This window comes from Odontesthes bonariensis, chromosome 1 (assembly GCF_027942865.1).
Source record: "Odontesthes bonariensis isolate fOdoBon6 chromosome 1, fOdoBon6.hap1, whole genome shotgun sequence".
Taxonomy (NCBI): domain Eukaryota; kingdom Metazoa; phylum Chordata; class Actinopteri; order Atheriniformes; family Atherinopsidae; genus Odontesthes; species Odontesthes bonariensis.
The window spans coordinates 18,764,907-18,783,236 of record NC_134506.1 but is presented as its reverse complement, the minus strand read 5'-3'; the positions used below and the strand labels follow the sequence as shown (position 1 = coordinate 18,783,236).

The 18,330-nt window shown below is 37.6% G+C and overlaps 1 protein-coding gene across 3 annotated transcripts in view; it reads left to right on the top strand.

The window, feature by feature from the left end:
* Positions 1-18,330, top strand: part of gpc6a (glypican 6a) — a 155,682-nt gene that overhangs the window by 71,240 nt on the left and 66,112 nt on the right. For all 3 annotated transcript variants that reach the window (XM_075450630.1, XM_075450550.1, XM_075450499.1), the window contains exon 3: positions 8,201-8,592. In XM_075450630.1, coding sequence (XP_075306745.1) covers positions 8,201-8,592 — 392 coding nt within the window. The remainder of the gene's footprint in view (positions 1-8,200; positions 8,593-18,330) is intronic.

Sequence of the window (18,330 nt, the reverse complement as noted above, 5' to 3'; positions counted from 1 at the left end):
ATTATTATTATAATTTGATTTGTCCCCTAATAAATGAAAGTTAGAACCTGGCCATCCAGAAGAGTTGTTTGTCTAATCCGCCAGGCTGTTCAAGGTAACAATCAGGGCAGAGAACAAAATGATCTTAATTGCTTGAAAGTATGCTTATGAACCCACAATAAACTGTCTGGAGTTATGGTTATCTGTTATGGTTATGACTATTGGATAGAGCTAAACAAAACATACAAAGCTTTCATTATAAATATCTGCTTTAAAATGTGATATCAAATAACTTTAAATTCAAATAGATGCTCAAATATACAGTTAGTCTATGTTTGTATGTATTAATCATCGTGTTTTTTAAACTTTGATTTCAAACAATCAACAATCCAAAAAATAGAAGGAAAAATTTACAAGACATAGGGGGTAGAGATGAGAAGAGGGTAAAAAAAATCATCTGATCATCTGAGGCTTAGTGAAAATCTCTATGTTGCTCTTATTGTATGATCTGTGTGCCTTTGTACGTGAGTGCTGCCTGTGTTGTGACCAGTCTCAGAAATCAAAGCTAAAGAGAGGTGTTGGTGACAGTGCATGACAATCAAAACGGAAGGGCTTTTTGTAGAGTTCCACTTTAGTTACATGACATGCTCCATCTCAGCAGCAGCTGCAGCTGGCACTTTACTGCTCTCCACCTACTCATGAAAGCAAACACTGTCAGAAAGACAAACAATTTGTATGTTTATGATTAACAAGTGCTTTGAGTACGAGAGGATATCTTCACAACTATTAGCTAGTAGCTATGTTGTCCAGTTGAAGTACAGTGACGTATATTGTTGGATGAAATGTGACACCTTTTGCTTTATCGTGGAATATTGAACAGCAACCGTGTCTGCAAGGGTATCTGCATCACAGGGACCGACAAGATCAGCAGTGTAAATACATGCTGGTCCTGCACAATTTACTGGTCAGCTCTGAAGGTGACCATTGTATTTGCTCTATCATGTATGAGGAGTGTTTTGAATAGTCATTAAAGATTCATATATTAGATCATATCAGCGATCAATCATCTGGTTCTAGTCAGTGTACAGTTACGTCACATATGGTTCACTCCCATGTTAGGAAAAGAGCAAAACCAAAAACCTAACTGAAAACAGTTTTATGAACTGCGGTCACATACATTTGCTGCTGCAAACTCAAATGCCCTCCAGGATAGATGGCTAGTGCTGTAGAGATCACCCTCAAAGTCTGGGATTGTGTGGACTTAGACGGTGTTGCTTTGAACTGCTTACAATGGCAACACTAATAAGTTTATCTTCTGCAAATACATTGTTTTTTTAGTATTTTTTTTAACATGTTGTGGTTCTACTGTTTTCTACACAAAAGGCTAGTTGACATGTTATCAGTCAAACATTCACACATCCCTCTTTTTTAATGAGTAGTTGACTCGTTCTGAATGAAGTCATAAACCAAAAATTTGAACACTTAAATTTTTATCTTGATAGCACAGATGACCAAATACATGATGCCGTCAATAAAACAACGGCAAATTTCATTTTGACAACCCAGGTTCTTTAACTTTTGCTAACCTTTCAATGCAACCACAGCCTCTTGTGGCCATAGCCTGATGGAGGTAAAGGAAGCAGTAAGTGGATATACTGGAGTTATAGATCTGTTAGGTTGACACAGAGAGGAAGTCGGATTGATAGGCAGAATGGCAAAACATTAGACTTTACAGCAGAGGCTGCTGTTAGTTTCCAATTTCAAACACATTCTGATCCCGTTTCCTGTCACATTTGCTCTCTTGGTTATATTATATGCACTGAACTCACTTCACCTTTGTCTTTTTAGGTTGAGAAAATCCCTACAAGATTCGGCACCATTTACAGTAATTTGAAACTGTACTTACCCACTTCCATAGACCCCAAGTAATTCACTGGTGAGAAGCTGATTAGATAGGTAGTCAACACTGTTAATGTGTAGATGAGAGTTCATTTGAGTATAACTGTTTTTAAAACTTGCCCCATTAGCTTATGAAAATAAATCATTTTTTAGAAAGATGGATAATGCTGTCAGATAGATTGAAAAGTCGGGATCAAAATGAAACCTAAAGTTAGGTTGACACAAGTCTTGGAGGTTTTGTGGTAACAGCCTCAAATGGTGTATGTTCCAGGGTGAGTTAATATGTTTATAGGGGTTAAAAATGCTTGATTTTGCTCTATTCTATGATACGCCATTGTCATTTCATTAAGGAACAGTCAAACACTATCCTCTGGTCATTATACTGAAAGCTTGATATCCTTCTGATTCCCCCTCAAAATGCATAACATCACCAGGATGAAATTGATCTAATTGTAATATTATTTGCTTTGTACAATCACTACCCACTGGCTATTCAAAACTTTTAGACCATTAATTGAAATGTGCTCTTAATTAACCATACTCACGATGAGAAATTTCATTGCTCGAGGCGGTAAAAAATGAGCGAGTTTTCAAAGAGCGCAAAGTAAAATTGATGGGTGAGTTCGTGTTTCCTTCTGTGGATAAAGTGTTATTATCAGAGCAACAGAAAGGTCACCTTTATTAATCATGATAATTATTTACAGTAATTAGGGCAGATATCAAAGGAGTACTTTGCGCTGCTCTCAGAGAAAATGGATCTTTCACACAGAAGTACTTCAAGGATGTGGGCACAGTGTGTACTTTGTCCATCTGCAGTACGATCACAGCTTGTGTGAAACTTCTTCTTACGTGCACTTTTCATGGCTTATTTTTCTTTGTGTTCACTTATGAGCGATAACCTGAGGATAATCGCACGACAGTGATAATAGTGGAATGAATAATACTTTAGATAACAAACATTTTTGTGCACTTTGCACATATTAAAGATACTATATGTTGAGTAAGGAGGACATTTTGAGGAATCAATAACAGAAAGGAAAGGTTACTAATAAATTCCTACACAGACATTTAGAGGGTTGTTCTATTCTTACAAAAACTGTGCGGTACACTTATTTACCTTCTGCAGCTTCTTTTACATTTTTTCTTAAAATTAAAATTTTTTTTCTAAAGAAAAGTCATATTTTCATTAAAGTCTAAATTAAGCAGAAATATACCACTGTTCTGAGTTTCTAACTACTCAACCAAAACAGGAATGATTTAAAAAAATAAATAAATCACCAAGTCAATAGAATTAGGTCTCAGTATAAATAATAAAATAAATAATTAAAGAAAGAAGATGCTGGCGGCATGTCCACAGAACACCCTGATTTACAGTTCTCGATTCTGCTCATATTAATGGCACTATCAGGTGCTCATTTAACCATTTAACCAACATCCTGCTAAGGATTGAGCCAAAATGGATAGATCGACCAGTTACTGCTGAAACTTTAGTTCCCTGAGTTGGTCTGCAACACTCAAACCTCCACGTTGCCCAGCTGGCTCGTCACAAAAGGAATTCAGTGTGGAGTTAATTCGTATATGCACATACATTCCAGTTTTTCTTGTTCTCATTATTCATTTTCATTTTCAAGTTTGGAAAATTCTGGCATTCAGGAAAGGCGCATTTCTGTGATGAAGGCAGCCAACTGATTGCGCGTCTGGGGCTAATAATTGATCTATTCATGATGTTAGGGATGAGGTCGCTTTTTGCTTATCTTTTACACACTCAATCCCACTGCTTCACAGATTTATGATTTTAGACCAGCCCTAAAAATCCTGAAAGAAAAGAATCTGTGAAAAACAGTCAAACTCCTCAATTCAGTTAAACACAGTTCTGGGCCTTTTAACATGTTATGCGCTTCTATTGTGCAATGCATTCAACATGTTTCTATACATAAATCAGAATTTACTTTGCTCTACATTCAAATTCAGTTACTTTCATTATGTTACAAAAAGTTATATCCATCTGAATATATGCTCATAGTGTCCTAAGAAAAAGCTGAAAAGTTGTTCAATAGATAGACAAGGTCATTTTTCTTGCTTCTCTGTTTCACATAGTTAGTTTAGCTCTGAAATCGAAGTTTCTTAGCTTGTTTTTGTTTGTTATATTTCAACTTCTCTATGACATTTTTTACTTATTATGTCTTCATTCATATAACCTTCAATGTTCAAGGGAGTCATTTGTTGGGATGACTTATATATGAGTAAGATTTATAGTCAGTAAGCACACACCCATCTATTGACATGTTTCCAAGTGTTAACACCTGGGAAGCTGGGCATCTGAATGTTATCCAAGGTCAATAACTCTCAATGATAATTCGCTGGCAAAATATGTACTTTGGCCAGCTGAGAGCAATTCACTTTTCACGAGTTGGCAAGCTGTAGCTGCTATTTCAAACTGTAAGCGCAGCCTGTTATCCAGGTATCAGACCTTGAAATCAAACATATAACTACCAACAGTTATGTAAAGGAAAGGGTGGGAAATATTTCAGCATACCGCGTGTTCTCATTTTACCCCAAACTATTGGTTTCCAATCTCATCATTTAATTGTCATATCATTTGATAAGCATTGTATTAGTGAAAAGGTTCATAATGGTATCAGCTCTTTCGTCATCTTAAGTTGAGTGAAAATAGAAGACATGCTAATTGGATTTTGCATGATTCAATCAAAAGAGCATAGGGTTTAAATATGGTAAAAGAAGTGCAGAAAACTGTGTTTAAATGTCCTTCTACTGGCATCAAGAGTGGTTGCTGCGCCTCACACCCAGCATGATCAATCAGCCAACACTGCCATCATTAGACTTCAGCTCCCCCGTTGTTGGCATTCAAAACAGACATTAAAAACATTCTACATTTTTGTGGAGATCTATCGTGTTGCCCTCTGTGTAAAAATTGCGTCACGCGTCTTACAGTATTATCCAAGTACAAAAATATCATCTTAACACAGCTCCTTTTAGCTCTCTTTTAGTAGTTTGTACCTTTCTGGGGAATAATAGAAACAGATGTGCTAACATCAAATTATTGTCCCAATCTTTTATGTTCAGTTTCTTCTGAGACATATGAGCTTTGCTTTTATTCTTCTTCATGGGGGAATGTGGGTTGGTAATTCATTTTATTTCTCAGAACTCTGCAGGAGAGGGGATTTACAGTGTTTTGGGGTTTTTTCAGTGCAGAAATTTCAAAACAAGAAAGCATGTAATGATTAAGATGAGTTTCACTTCACCCGCTACCTCCTTTTAGAGCTACTTGATCAACAAATTTTCAACTTTGTTGTCAACCTGACTGCAAGAAATGTTTTTGAATACATTTAAGTTAGTTAAGTCTCTTAAATGTCACTTATATCAATACGATACAAACAGGGTGGATGAGCTGTTGCTTTACTATATTCACCCATCTTTAGTGCGCTTAAAATGGTAACATAGACAGAATATAGCCTGCTCAATACACAGGGGGTTACATGTCCTTGATTCAGATCTAATTGGAAAAATGGAATGAAAAAGCCCCTGCAGGCTCTTAATATTTAAACAAATGTTGGTGTAATGGCAGGTCACTCAACTGCAAAGAAAGTAGAATGAGTGTCCAGGGACTGGTCTCCTAGCTCTTTTAGGTGTGGCTTGGCATGCAGGAAAAGTTACAGAGACAAATCTGGTCAAAAGGAACAAGTAAAGATGAACTATTACTCCCTGCCAATGTTGGATGTTTACTTTTAGAAGGAAATATAGTGATACAATATGGTATGTTTTTCAGGTTCTCACGCTGGTGAATTATCACTCTGGACTGTTAGCCTGGGAATTCCCATGCTGCTTTGCGCGCGATTTCATTCTCACTGCAAAGGCAGCCTGGAAACCACCGACCTTATTTTTGCCTGAGTTAGGGAACCAATCACAGAACGGGGGGGCAGCAAGACGATGACGACGTCTATGCGCTACACCAAAGCTTGTAGAGTGTCAATCCAACATGGCAGCGGACACAACGTTACCGTTCGATGCAGCCTTAGAAAGTGTTTTAAGTAGCTTAGAGCGCAAGTTTACTTTTATTTTACTTTTTTTTCTTCTTCCTCGTCGAATTTCTGTCGTCATCTGGTATAAGTGATACAATTGGCTATTAATCGCGCAAAGCAGCATGGGAAGAACCAGACGCCATTTGATAGACATTCGTAGCGCCCAATAAACGGCTCTAGGCATTCATAAACCACGCCTCAAATACGAGAAAATGCACACCTAGTTCCCAGACCACCATCTCATCGAGATTGTGGACGCGTCAGCCAGGCTACTGGACTGTAGTGATCTCAAACAATTCGATGCATATTAAGAGCAAGTGCTCCGATTACTCCCTTTGATCTGGTCGGTGGTTCAGTTTAACATTGCTTATCGAGAAAACATTCTGAAATACTTACAAATAGTTACAATTTGTAAAAATGATAATGCACACGGTAAAGAATGAATGTAATGTATACCGGTGTTTCAAATTGTTTTATTTTTAATCAGCATTATGAGTAGTTTAAAAAAAATAATATTTTACCTACAAAATAAAGAATAATTGCAAATGTCTATGATCAAAATACAAAATGATGTTAAAATATATAATAGTTTATATATATAGAATGTATTTAAATAGTTTTCATGATTTTTAGATTTTTGTTTCCTTTTACTACTTATGACGCAGTCCAGCTTTAGTGTGCGTAAAATAAGCCACACATGAAAAAATTCATCATGGTTTCACCATTATCAGAGAAGGGAAATGCATTATTAAAAAGGGACATGACCACCATGTCAGGGGGCATCTGCTATCATTAACAATTATAAGACATGTCAGCCAGACAGGAAAACAGCATTCAGATGGTTTATTAGCAAACATGTCACGTGAAATGTCTGCAGCGTGTTTGTTTAATAAGCAGGGTGGAGGAATATTTGACATTTGTGCTTAGAGAGATGTGTTATGATCTTCCTAACATTTATGCCTGTGCGCTCAGGAACATGGGATCCTATTAGCTAGGCTTCAGTGATACTCCCCTGCTACTTCTGCCTTTTTTTTTTCTTTCTATTTTCTCTTTGTTGACTGATTTAACACTCAAGTGAGCAGGTAGTCACATGGAAGAAAGCAACTTGTGCAGATGACAACGAGACAAAGATTTAATTGCTGAGAAACTTCAATTTGAATTGTATTATAACTCCTGTTCATATTGATGTCTGTGTGCTTGGTCTGCTGTGGTAATCAGCACATTCTGCATGTTAGAACATCACTGAAGTGCAATCACCAAAAAGAAAGTATGAATGACTGTATGAATGTTATTTTATTTTGTACACATCACAAACATTACTGTTCTCCAATGAATTGAAAACTTAAGATCAGGCTGACAGTGTTGGTGCTGTTAATTAAATAGTGCCGTATTTGTGTGGGCAGACACATTTTAATCACAAAGGAAGTTACTGAGCTTGTGAGTCAACATTACCGTTCTGTGTCCCAGCTGGGGTTTGATCACTCCCTACTTAAATCCACACATATGTCACTTTTGTGATTTATCTGTGACTTTCACATTGATGGACTGCACATTTCATGTTTCATGTGTTTTTTTTTTTTTGTGGCAACATCACACTGGAATGTTGGAATCCAAGATTAACCCTGATCTATTCATCTATTTTGTTATAGGGTATAAACTTTCACATCTGAAATAGATACAACTCTTTATGTTTTAATTCAAAGAGCTATCCCTGTAAAGTTAACACTTTTCAATGGTAAATACAACGATTGAAAGACAGGAGATGTTTTAATTTCTCAGAGAAACTTAGTAACAGACTCTTTAGCCAACTCGATTATGGGCAGTTACGGGCTCAGTTTTAATGTGCCCAGGGTGATACAAGTTTCAGTGTCTAAAACTTATGAATATTTTGTTACAGTATGCAGTCAGGAGCTTTACATTAATCATTCATGGTTTTTGTGGCCCATTATTTCTTCTAATGAATTATGAATGCTCTGCATATACTTTCTACACTCAACCAAGTGCCTATTATTGGCTGCTTTATATGTTTACTCTATGCGCAGACAGGACCATAAAATGACACATTAAATTAAAGTAAATGCAAAAAGGGTTATTGAAGCAGATAAGACACATGCTCCTATTTAGAATCTTTTTGTATGTTTTGGGAGAAATGCATAAAGGATAAGAATGTTTCTATCATTGTATCATCAGTGCAAGGTGTAATAAGGTGTAAAGTGTAAATATCTGCATAATGACTCAGCTGCTTGTTTTTCTCTCTCTCCCCAAAACATTCATCCATTTAGAGTTTTTCTTGGAGCTGCTGGACAACTCAGAGAAATCTCTCAACAGTATGTTCACAAAGACGTATGGGAAGCTGTACATGCAGAACTCTGAGGTGTTCCAGGACCTGTTCACTGAGCTAAAGCGCTACTACACGGGGGGAAACGTGAACTTGGAGGAGATGTTGAATGACTTCTGGGCCAGGCTGCTGGAGCGCATGTTCCAGTTACTCAACTCCCAGTACCACTTCACAGACGACTACCTGGAATGCGTTAGTAAATACACAGATCAGCTCAAGCCCTTTGGAGATGTGCCCAGAAAGCTGAAGGCTCAGGTCACCAGGGCCTTCATCGCAGCACGGACTTTTGTCCAAGGGCTAATGGTGGGTCGGGAGGTGGCCAACAGGGTCGCTAAGGTGAGTTTAATTTTTCTTCTTTCTACTCTGGCTGAGATTTTATCTGTGCTTGATTGTTTGTTGTTGACTTTTAAAATACAGATATAAGCATCACAACTAGTTTCTAGCAGCCTGTATTGGATTCAGTCTCCTCTGTTAAACTGGATTGTTAGTGTGTGACAATAAATTATATCAGTCCTTATCATTTGACTCACAATTTGTCTTTTTCAAATGGTTGGACAGGACTTCTGGCACAACATTTCAAGTCAATATTATGACTATAATTATGATTTGTCGACATGCAGTCGGAACTGATTGATTTCAATGGGAGTCCCTCAACATCTGAATTTGACTGTAGCAAAGAGTTTGCTGCTCTCTGGGCCTACATCCTTCAGACATACTTCCACTATTAATACTCTGTGCTCTTTATAGCTTACTTCACTTGCAATGCTTCTGAATTATTTGTAACACCGTAAGAATTGGTCAGTTTGAGACATGCTTTATGTGAATAATGGTGAACAAACATTTTGCTCAACATTTCATGGGAATCGCCCACGGACAGCAAAGCAGAAAATCTGACATTTTCTTGTCATTTTGCTACCTTTTGACCAATAAGTGCATGTCATTACAGTAGTATTAGAAGCACTTTGAGTGGTCAGCTAAACTAGAAAAGCGCCATACAAGTACAGTCCATTTACCATTTATTCTTGCACCTAAATAAAGGCCAATAGTAATGGTGACATTTGGGTAATTGGTTGATTAAGAAAATGTACATATTTTATAGTGTTATTAAACTGTAAATATTGCTGGTGTTTTTTAGAAGCTTAGTGGACAAGTTTTATAATTCCATATCAAACACAGATTTTCATAGGCGTCTGAACTAAAAGAAAACCACAGCGGCTTGGTTTTGATGAACTTCAGCACCTGAGACAAACTGCTGCAGAGTTCTGCTATATTCTTCTTTGTTGAATGGATGCAAATCTGGCAATAAATCTGATGATTAAACTAGAGGTATTTACATTCACCTCTCCCCAATTATTTTTCCTTCAAGTTTAATGAGTTGGTTTCTTAGTAAATTCTAACATTTGATATAAATGTAAAATATATAAAGTGAGGGTTTAGTAAGCCTAACAATTCTAAAATATCAGAAGTCAGTTGTCATCCCATGAGTATCACTATCACAACTGATTTATTACATTGTTTTACACTTCATGGAACTTAGGTACGGGCCTACTGAGATATTTAAGAGCATATGAAATATGAGAAGAAAATCATAGAAGAAAAAGCTTACAACTTTATATCTTTAACAATGACCAGCCGTGAATTTAAAACAGAAACTTTATCAGTTACTTGTGCCTGACATTCATCTAAAAATGTGTTACTATTACTGCTGGCAAATGGTAAATTAACTGTATTGATAAAGCACATTTCTATTCTAGTGGGCCTTCCAAAGGGCACTCAATCGTGCACATTCATACATCACTTCTTACTAGTATTACAGGCTAGTTAATGCTTTTTTTCTCTGTCACACATAATGATGAACCATAAAGACTAATACAGTCTAATGCTCCAAAATCAGCTTGCTTCATTTGCTCCAACATTTTATAAAACTGTAAGTTTTCAGACATTCATTCATTTCAGACAATGAGTTTTAAAGTCTTTAGACCTTTGCAGCGATAAGATTCATTGTGGCTGACAGTGTCGGATATATGTGAAGAGAGTAAAATATTGTCCTTTGATCAACTTAAACAAAAATTTAACTTAACAAATACTGAATTCTTGAAATATTCACAATTAAGAAGTTGGTTACAAGATAAAATTTTGTTACAGGGATGCATAGAATCACCTGCAGTTAAATGGATCTTAAAAACCGGTGAAAAAAGGAAACTGATAGGAACTTTATATAATGGTCTGATTGATGAACTAGCTGGCAGGTATTCATTACACAAAATATATCAGAACTGGAATAATGACCTTGGGATCACTGATTCAAAGGTAAAATGGAAGGAGTGTTTACAAGTAACACATAGTATCACTACTAATGAAAATCTACGCCTCATTCAATACAAACTAATGACAAGAATATACTATACGAGATCTAAGGTGCACAAATTTGATCCCTCTTCTTCTGCTCTTTGTCTAAAATGCCTTACAGAGGAAGATACATTAATACATGCCTTTTGGGAATGTCCAGCAATTAACCAGGTTTGGATGGAGATAGAAAAATTGATTAATACGGTGTGCAGAGCTACAATTAATCTCACACCTCAGTTATGCATCCTTCACAATACAGAACAGGTAAGATACCCATTAGGTTGGCAGATATGTTTTTGTTCCCTGATTTATAAAAAACTTATTTTAAAACATTGGAAGAACCCTGTAGCAGCTTCACTTTATGAATGGAAGCGTCTGTTGAAACATTATTTAAGTATTGAAGGAACCATATATGAAGAAAATAACAAAAAGCAACAGTTCAAAAAAGTGTGAAATTGCTTATATGAAGCATTGTAATTTCAGTGGCAAGTAGTAAGGCGGTGTCTGGGAGCGTCTGAGTGGAAACCCTGAAGTATGTGTTTGTGTGTGTGGGTGTGTGTGGGTGTGTGTGTCTGTGGGGGGAGGGCGGGGTGTCTGTGTCTGTGGTATGGGTGTGTGTGGTATTGGTGTGTATGTGGTGGGGATTGGGGGGGATTATGCAATGGAGGTATGGATATTTGGGGTGACTGGGTGTGGATGGGTGGGGGTGGGGGGGCATACGTGTGAGTGTGTGGGGAGGAACGGGTGGAGAGAAAAATGTTGTGATGTGGAGAAAAGGAAGAAACTTTTTTTTTTGTTATCCAGTCCGTGTTGGAGTTTATTGTAATGCACTGGGCTTTGTTCAGACTGGACACATATCATGACAAAGTAAAAAATAAAATTGTATAAAAAAAAAAGATTCATTGTGGCTGCTCCGTAGGTTCAAAAACTCGCTGTTCTGTTGAATTCAGTCGAGAGACAAATTGTAGGAAGAGCAAAGAACAAAAAATTAGGAGCAAAAGTGAGAGGGAAAAAGAAATGAGATGTTCACGGTTTGATAAAAAAGTTTAATCACTTCAATGGTGGAGGCTTAACTTCCTGTATTAAGTAAAGATAGATCATAGGAAAAGGGAAGATTTGCTAACAGAACTTTTTCAACCAAATCTATTCTGTCAAGCCCTGTCAAATTACTTTTTAATATGTACATATGTATTATTTGTGTATTGTAATTGTCTTCTAGTGATAGTGTCCATGATCATATTTTATTGGTTTGCATTTCTTGTAAAGTAATTTATATTACTGTACATACTGCACGACAAGGGAAAGGTTTTCGACAGACAACCATAACCATAACCATAAAAATGAATATTAAATTAAAACATTCAAACATGAAAAGAGGACAGATTACTGCATTCCCCTACCACTTGCCAGTACTTGCATTTGTTGGATTGTTGGGTTGTAATGGATCATATTTGGGAGCTTTATCAAGCTCGCTTTAGCCCTGCCATAAATTGTCTTATATGGGTGAGCCATTTTAATGTTCATACGAAATAAGCTAAATGAGCTCAGATGAGCGCCTCTGTACAATTTGTCCTAGGCTTGAAAGGCACCACCATTCTGGATCAAATCCCATAATCTGAGCTTCCCCATCAATTATGAAGTGGTGCCAGGAAGCCGAGTGGCTTTGCTGTAGGCTGTCAGGCTGGTGAACATCCTGCAAAGTCTGGGTGAAAAGTTGCCTGACATGACAAATCTCCTTGACCTTAGAACTTGTCCCTACACTTGTTGTGCCAAAAAGGCACTAGCATCTCCTTACAGCACACTGTAGCAACACACAATAGGTTCAGATGTCTTAGGGGTAAGTGCAATATAACCGTTTATACAAGTTAACTGTTCAATTCCATTTCCATAAGCAACATTCATTTGTTTATACTTTATAGGAGGAACTATAACATCATAAATCAGATTTTGCCTTTAAGCAGTATGTGTTATTTTAGCTGCTCGCTTGTTAGCGAAGGGTTTTCAGGAACACTAAAAAGCTTGACTGTTGTGACAAACACATCATCTGCCATGATAGTGGAATACTTTGTTTACACTGCTTCTTATTGTGTAGAGTAAGCTAGGGTGGAAGCAACTCAGTTTTAGAGAAATACTAAACTGATCACTACATCTAACATTATGTGGTGATGGCTCGTAATATGTTGAAATGATAGGCTTCCTTCATTCTCCGGTTCACTAGAGGTGGTTTAAGGACAAGATTGCATGCATAGAAGCAGGAGCAAACTGATTTTGTAAGCTTCATAAAGGATAAGTTCATTGTCATGATAAATAAAAGATCTACATGGTGTTTATTTACTTTACAACACAGCAAAAAACAGATAGCAGTTTAGCATCAAATCAATTCTCCTCAGACTTAATCCACCACTGTCGTTTTCTGCTGCCCTGATTTCCACTTAGCAAAAAAAAGTAAAAGACGTAACAAGCATGAGTGACATGGTTGTTGTCAGGACAGGGTTAATGTTAGATTACCTTAATTGAAAAAGGAAAATGATTGATTTAATGTTATTAGCTTTGGGGTATGTATTTCACAAGCTAGTGGCAAACTTACTAGAGAAATTGTGGTTAGCTCCACAACACCAGCTGCTCAACTGTGTGAACAGTGAAAATGGGGTGTGCTCGACTAGAAAAACTGGCACCATCAGAAATAGACCCAAAATAGTTTCTACATCTTTCTTTCTTATCTAAAACAATAAATGTTGACACAGTATATCTTTAAGAGTTCTAAATCAGCCAACTAAATCATCCGACCGCAAGATTCATCCGCCTCAATTTAATATTCACTGCTTTTTGGCGAGTTTTTACTTTGACTCTGTATGTACTCTTTATAAGTTATTGGCAACAAATCTGAACAGGGTTAGGAAAAGATCATAGCTTGGGCAGGTTGACGTTGCCTTGAAAAAAATCAATACTGTTGATACTGTGATGTTTTTGTGTGTCTTAATATCTCTGTTAGAGCTTGTTGCTTTCTGTGGTGCTGACACATAATTGAAACAGATTCCTTTTTGCAGGCTCAACAGCATATTTGGTAACCCATTAGCTGACATTAGCATGAAAGATTGTCAGACATAATCCATTTAGGTGATTTCCACCGTTCGATGCTTTTGCAAGAAATTAAGCTTTTTATCCTGAGCAAGACATTGGAGAAAAATGGCTGCCGTGATGATGATGATGAACCAAAATCCCACCTTAAGTACTCTCATTTTATTTTCTACATTATCTTAAAAGCTGAGACTGAAAGATACTTTTTACCACTTCAAGAAACCAGTGTATGATGAAGAGTTTAAAAAATTGCCACTTGTCTTGTGCTCCTGCAGGCTGCATATGGTCTGCAGGAGCAGACATCATTAAGGTTTCAACTCAAATAGCCAGATTTATTGCTCTCCAACTCTCCAAGTAAAAGTCAAATGACAAAATGTCCCTTCTCCATAAAAGGGCCGCTTATAACCATCTGTCGTTTGAATTCTCCACATTATTTTAGCACAGGATGATGCACTGACCACGATGAGCCGTACATAATTACAGCTAACCGACAGCTCTGCATGCAGTGAGGCCAGAACAGGGAAGATATCTCTCCATAACTCCATAAAATGGGATTTCAGTTGCTTTGCACTGAACAGTTTCCTGGACCTATATCCTGGATTAAGAGGAGAATCTCTCTGGCTTACACTTTATGATGACCATTAAGAGTTTTATCCTGGATGTACTTAAAACACAGTCCAGCCACATTAAGACCTGCTCAGAAAAGATTGCAGGGATTTGGACCTTTTTTAATGGTTTAAAGTTCGAGCATTTAGAGGACTCATCACTCACTCTGCATACAAATGGGAAGCTGGCCTCGTCCTTTGTGCCACAAATCCAACTTGCTTCTATCATCATTACAAATAATGTACGGAGGGACTTTTTTCTCTGATGGTTTACAGTGCGATGTTGATCTCACTATACACTCATTTTCAACCACAAACTGTCATACAATATCACATTAAATTCCAAGGCAGTTTCTAATCTTTCCATAACATTTACCTAAGATTATTACTTTAAAATATTGCATTGCTGGCATGTAAAAGATATCATCATCAGTGGTATGTGGTTTCCACTCATTTTTTTTTTTTTTCATTATGATATCACTTCATTTATGAATATAGCTTTAGCTGTTTCCCTTTAAAGCCAACAGATTAAAGTCTGTAACTTGAAATTTTAAATTTCAACTTAAAATTTGAAATGGTGTTAAAGTTGTGTGGATATGATGGCTTATGTGTGCTCTGTTTTTACTTTGTGCATAGTCATATCCAAATGAGTTAAATCTTCATCTTATTGTAATGTGAGAATAACGTCACATGTTTTATGTATTATCACTTTTGTTTCTCCATTTTTTCCTGCCGCAGAAAAAAAAATTACTGCTCTCAATAATTTGTTTCCCAAAAAAGAGAAACAGGTCTCTTTTGATGCAGTCCTTCATATTTTTCAATAAATTTGTTTTCTTCTCTTTGCGGTGGATGACTCGCCACCACCTGCGATTTATCATTATTTTTTCTGGAGCTGTGAGCAGATATTCAGTTTGCTTTTCGTGGGGTTTGTGGCCATCCAAAGCATTTAAACAAGTGATTTTGAAAGTATTGCTATTTGAACAGGTATCTCTTGGAATAGCACGTTGTGCCGAAATGAAAGAAAATAGGAAGTGTGCTTTGATACACCCTCAGTGTCATTGCATGCTGGTATTGGTGTCCTCAGTGCCTACCTCACAGCAACAATGAAAACCACAACTCACCTGACAAAGTATTCAGATGTATTTACCTATAACATTAGATCCAACGCTAAAGAAAAGTCAAATAAAGAATTATTTAATTAGCAGGTGCTGTAGTAATTTTCTACAGAATGCCATTTTAATCAATATTGAATAAACAAATGATTAAATAACTATAAATAGTTAAAAGCTATATATGAACACACATAGCTATGAAATACATAAATGAAATGTATCCAAATATATCAAGGAATTGAAATAGTTAGACAAATATAAATGTAACAGAGTTTCAAGTTTCACAATAAAGGTTCAAAATTTGTTAAATTACTACACTTTTGGTGTTTTCAAAATTGTTATGTGCCCTTTTTTGTCATAAAACATAAAACTGTCATGCATGTTCAAGAATTGGAAGGTCAAGGCAATTTCAAAGTTCCAAAAACGTAACATGCATATGTTTTTCCCTCCAAATTATTACATGCTTACATTTTGTCTAACATGAAATTGTCACAATTATATATTTCATATTGGGGATGTCTAAAACCAATGATAAGAGGGAGGGGATGGACGGTGATGTTACGCCATAGACTGTCAGGGGAGAAAACAAAGTTCAAGTTACTTCCAATTAAAAATTGTGCAATTACTTTTCACTTTTCAGCTTAAGTCGTCAGTCGGGGTTGGTTAGCGTTTGGATAAAAAATTTTTTGTAAATTTGGGATATGAATAAAAAATATTGTTAAGTTTATAGATTAAAAACACATGGTTAGGCTTAAAACTGCCGTCGGCAACTTTTTTTTAGTCATATTAGCTTGAACTGTCATGGGATTCTGGAAGTAGAATATTAAATAGGCTGTTTAGGAAAAATCCCGAATTCTGTAGCTCCCTCTAAAGCCTGTTCGCCTGACTACGTCATACTCACGATTCTAGTCAGAATGTGAGTCTGATACCGCTCCATAGAGTTTTGAGTATGGGGCATGTTTCAACCGAACCAGGAGAAAAAATGCCTCTTCGCTCAATTGGATAGACCTACAACCAATCAGAGCAACGTAGTATGTGACGTAGATTAAGCGACACACACTTGTTGTAGGAAGGACGGCAAAAACATCTTTTCTATCGATGAAAGCCTTCCTCTTCCACGTTCCTCTGTTCGTCTTTCAAAATGAATGCAATGTGGAGATCCTGTAGAACAGACTCGATGGCAGAATCTACACATCCTAGCTCTCCAGCGGCAGCCATGTTTGTTTCAAACGAATTCAAACCAAGCGCTCTTTAGTGACGTAGTCGATAATGTCCCTGTTGATCATCTGTCCATCATCGTATAAAGCCCGCCCTGGCAATCTGATTGGGTCGACTGTTTTGATGTCGAGCATAGAGATTTCCCAACTGAGCAGACCGAACTTCCCGACCAAAAATGTTATGGGCGGGGCTAAGTTCGGCTAGCCTGGCGACGCCATCCTACGTACTTCTGCCCAAAGATTTTGGCTCCGCACATAGTCTGGCCAAATCCCCCTACCTCGGTTCGCTCAGTGTTTTGCCAATCAGCAAACAGTTGCGAGTGGTGACGCAGAACTCACGCGCGGAGTCCATTGTAGTCCATATAATTGTAGTTCAACCGCAGCGGAAATAAACATGGCGACGGAAGAACGCTAGAAGCTATCCATGAAGTTGTCTCAACTCTGGAGATCATTACACAATTAAAACGAGAGCAAGAGGAATGCCTCGTCAATTTTGTTAGTGGCAAGGATGTCGTAGCTCTCCTTCCAACTGGCTTTGGGAAAAGTTTGATTTATCAAATGGTACCGGTATAATGAAAGCGGATGTGGGAAGGGTGATTCGCGAGCTAGAGCCTCGCGAGAGTAAGTATGAACCTCGGCGCATAACCAACGTCATTTCTAAACATTATGATTGGTTAAGGGAACTCCGTTACTCCAATGAATTTAAGTTGCTGGGTAAGGTCCCGCCCTCCATGGAAACGGATTCCTCTTGGGTTTTCCCAGACTGTTTGACAGAGTCAACAGTTGGCTTTCGCCCAGGCTAAAGTTCGGCTGGCACCCAGGCTAAAAGCCTGTAATCGTGCTTGCAAAAATCGAGCGCTCCCGGCTGTTTTTAACCAATCCCGTTAGGGTGGAGGAATCGCTACCTGTCAATCACAGCTTTTGCACACGCTGCTGAGTGTGAGGTGCTGTTTACACATACCCGGGTATTTTGATAAACGAAGACCTTTCCCTTCGTTTGTGCCTTTCGTTTATACACAAACAGAGTTTTTTCCTCCGAAAACCAGGCATACAAAAACTCCGGCAAAAGTGGAGATTTTTTAAAAACTCAGATTAGCGTTTGTGTATAAAAAAAACGGAGTTTTGGGCAATATCCGCGGTAAAAGACTGACGTCCATTGTTTATCTGGCAAGCATTGAGGTACAAGTAATAGCAGCATTTCTGTTTTTAAGAGCGATAGTCGCTTGTGTGCTTTTGAAAATTAAAGTCATACAGTGTATTGACCAACAAAGACGCATTAGGGCTCAGATGGCAGCAATTGCGGAGCCTCTTTTGGCAGACAGAGCCCGGCCATACCACCGCCAGCGACGGCGATTCTGGGTTAGACTGCTATGTGGTGGGAAAATTTTTTAAATGGCCTTGTTGTCCCGGAGGAATGGAGGGGAAATTTCAGGATGTCACGATTCTCACTCCTTTCCCTCATAGACATATTATGTCTATGCTTTCCCTAGCAGAAATGTTCTCTATTAGGCTTCTGATTGGCTTGTGTGGAATTCTCATTGTTCTAACACTGCCACCGTCAGGCTTGGCGTAATTTAACAGCTCTTGATAGCGTATTTATGCTGATCAATGTAGACGTGTTTTTTTTTAAAAACGGGGCTGTGTGCACCTAGGTATTTTTGCAAACGAAGGTTAGAAAATATGCGTTTATCAAAATACCCGGGTATGTGTAAA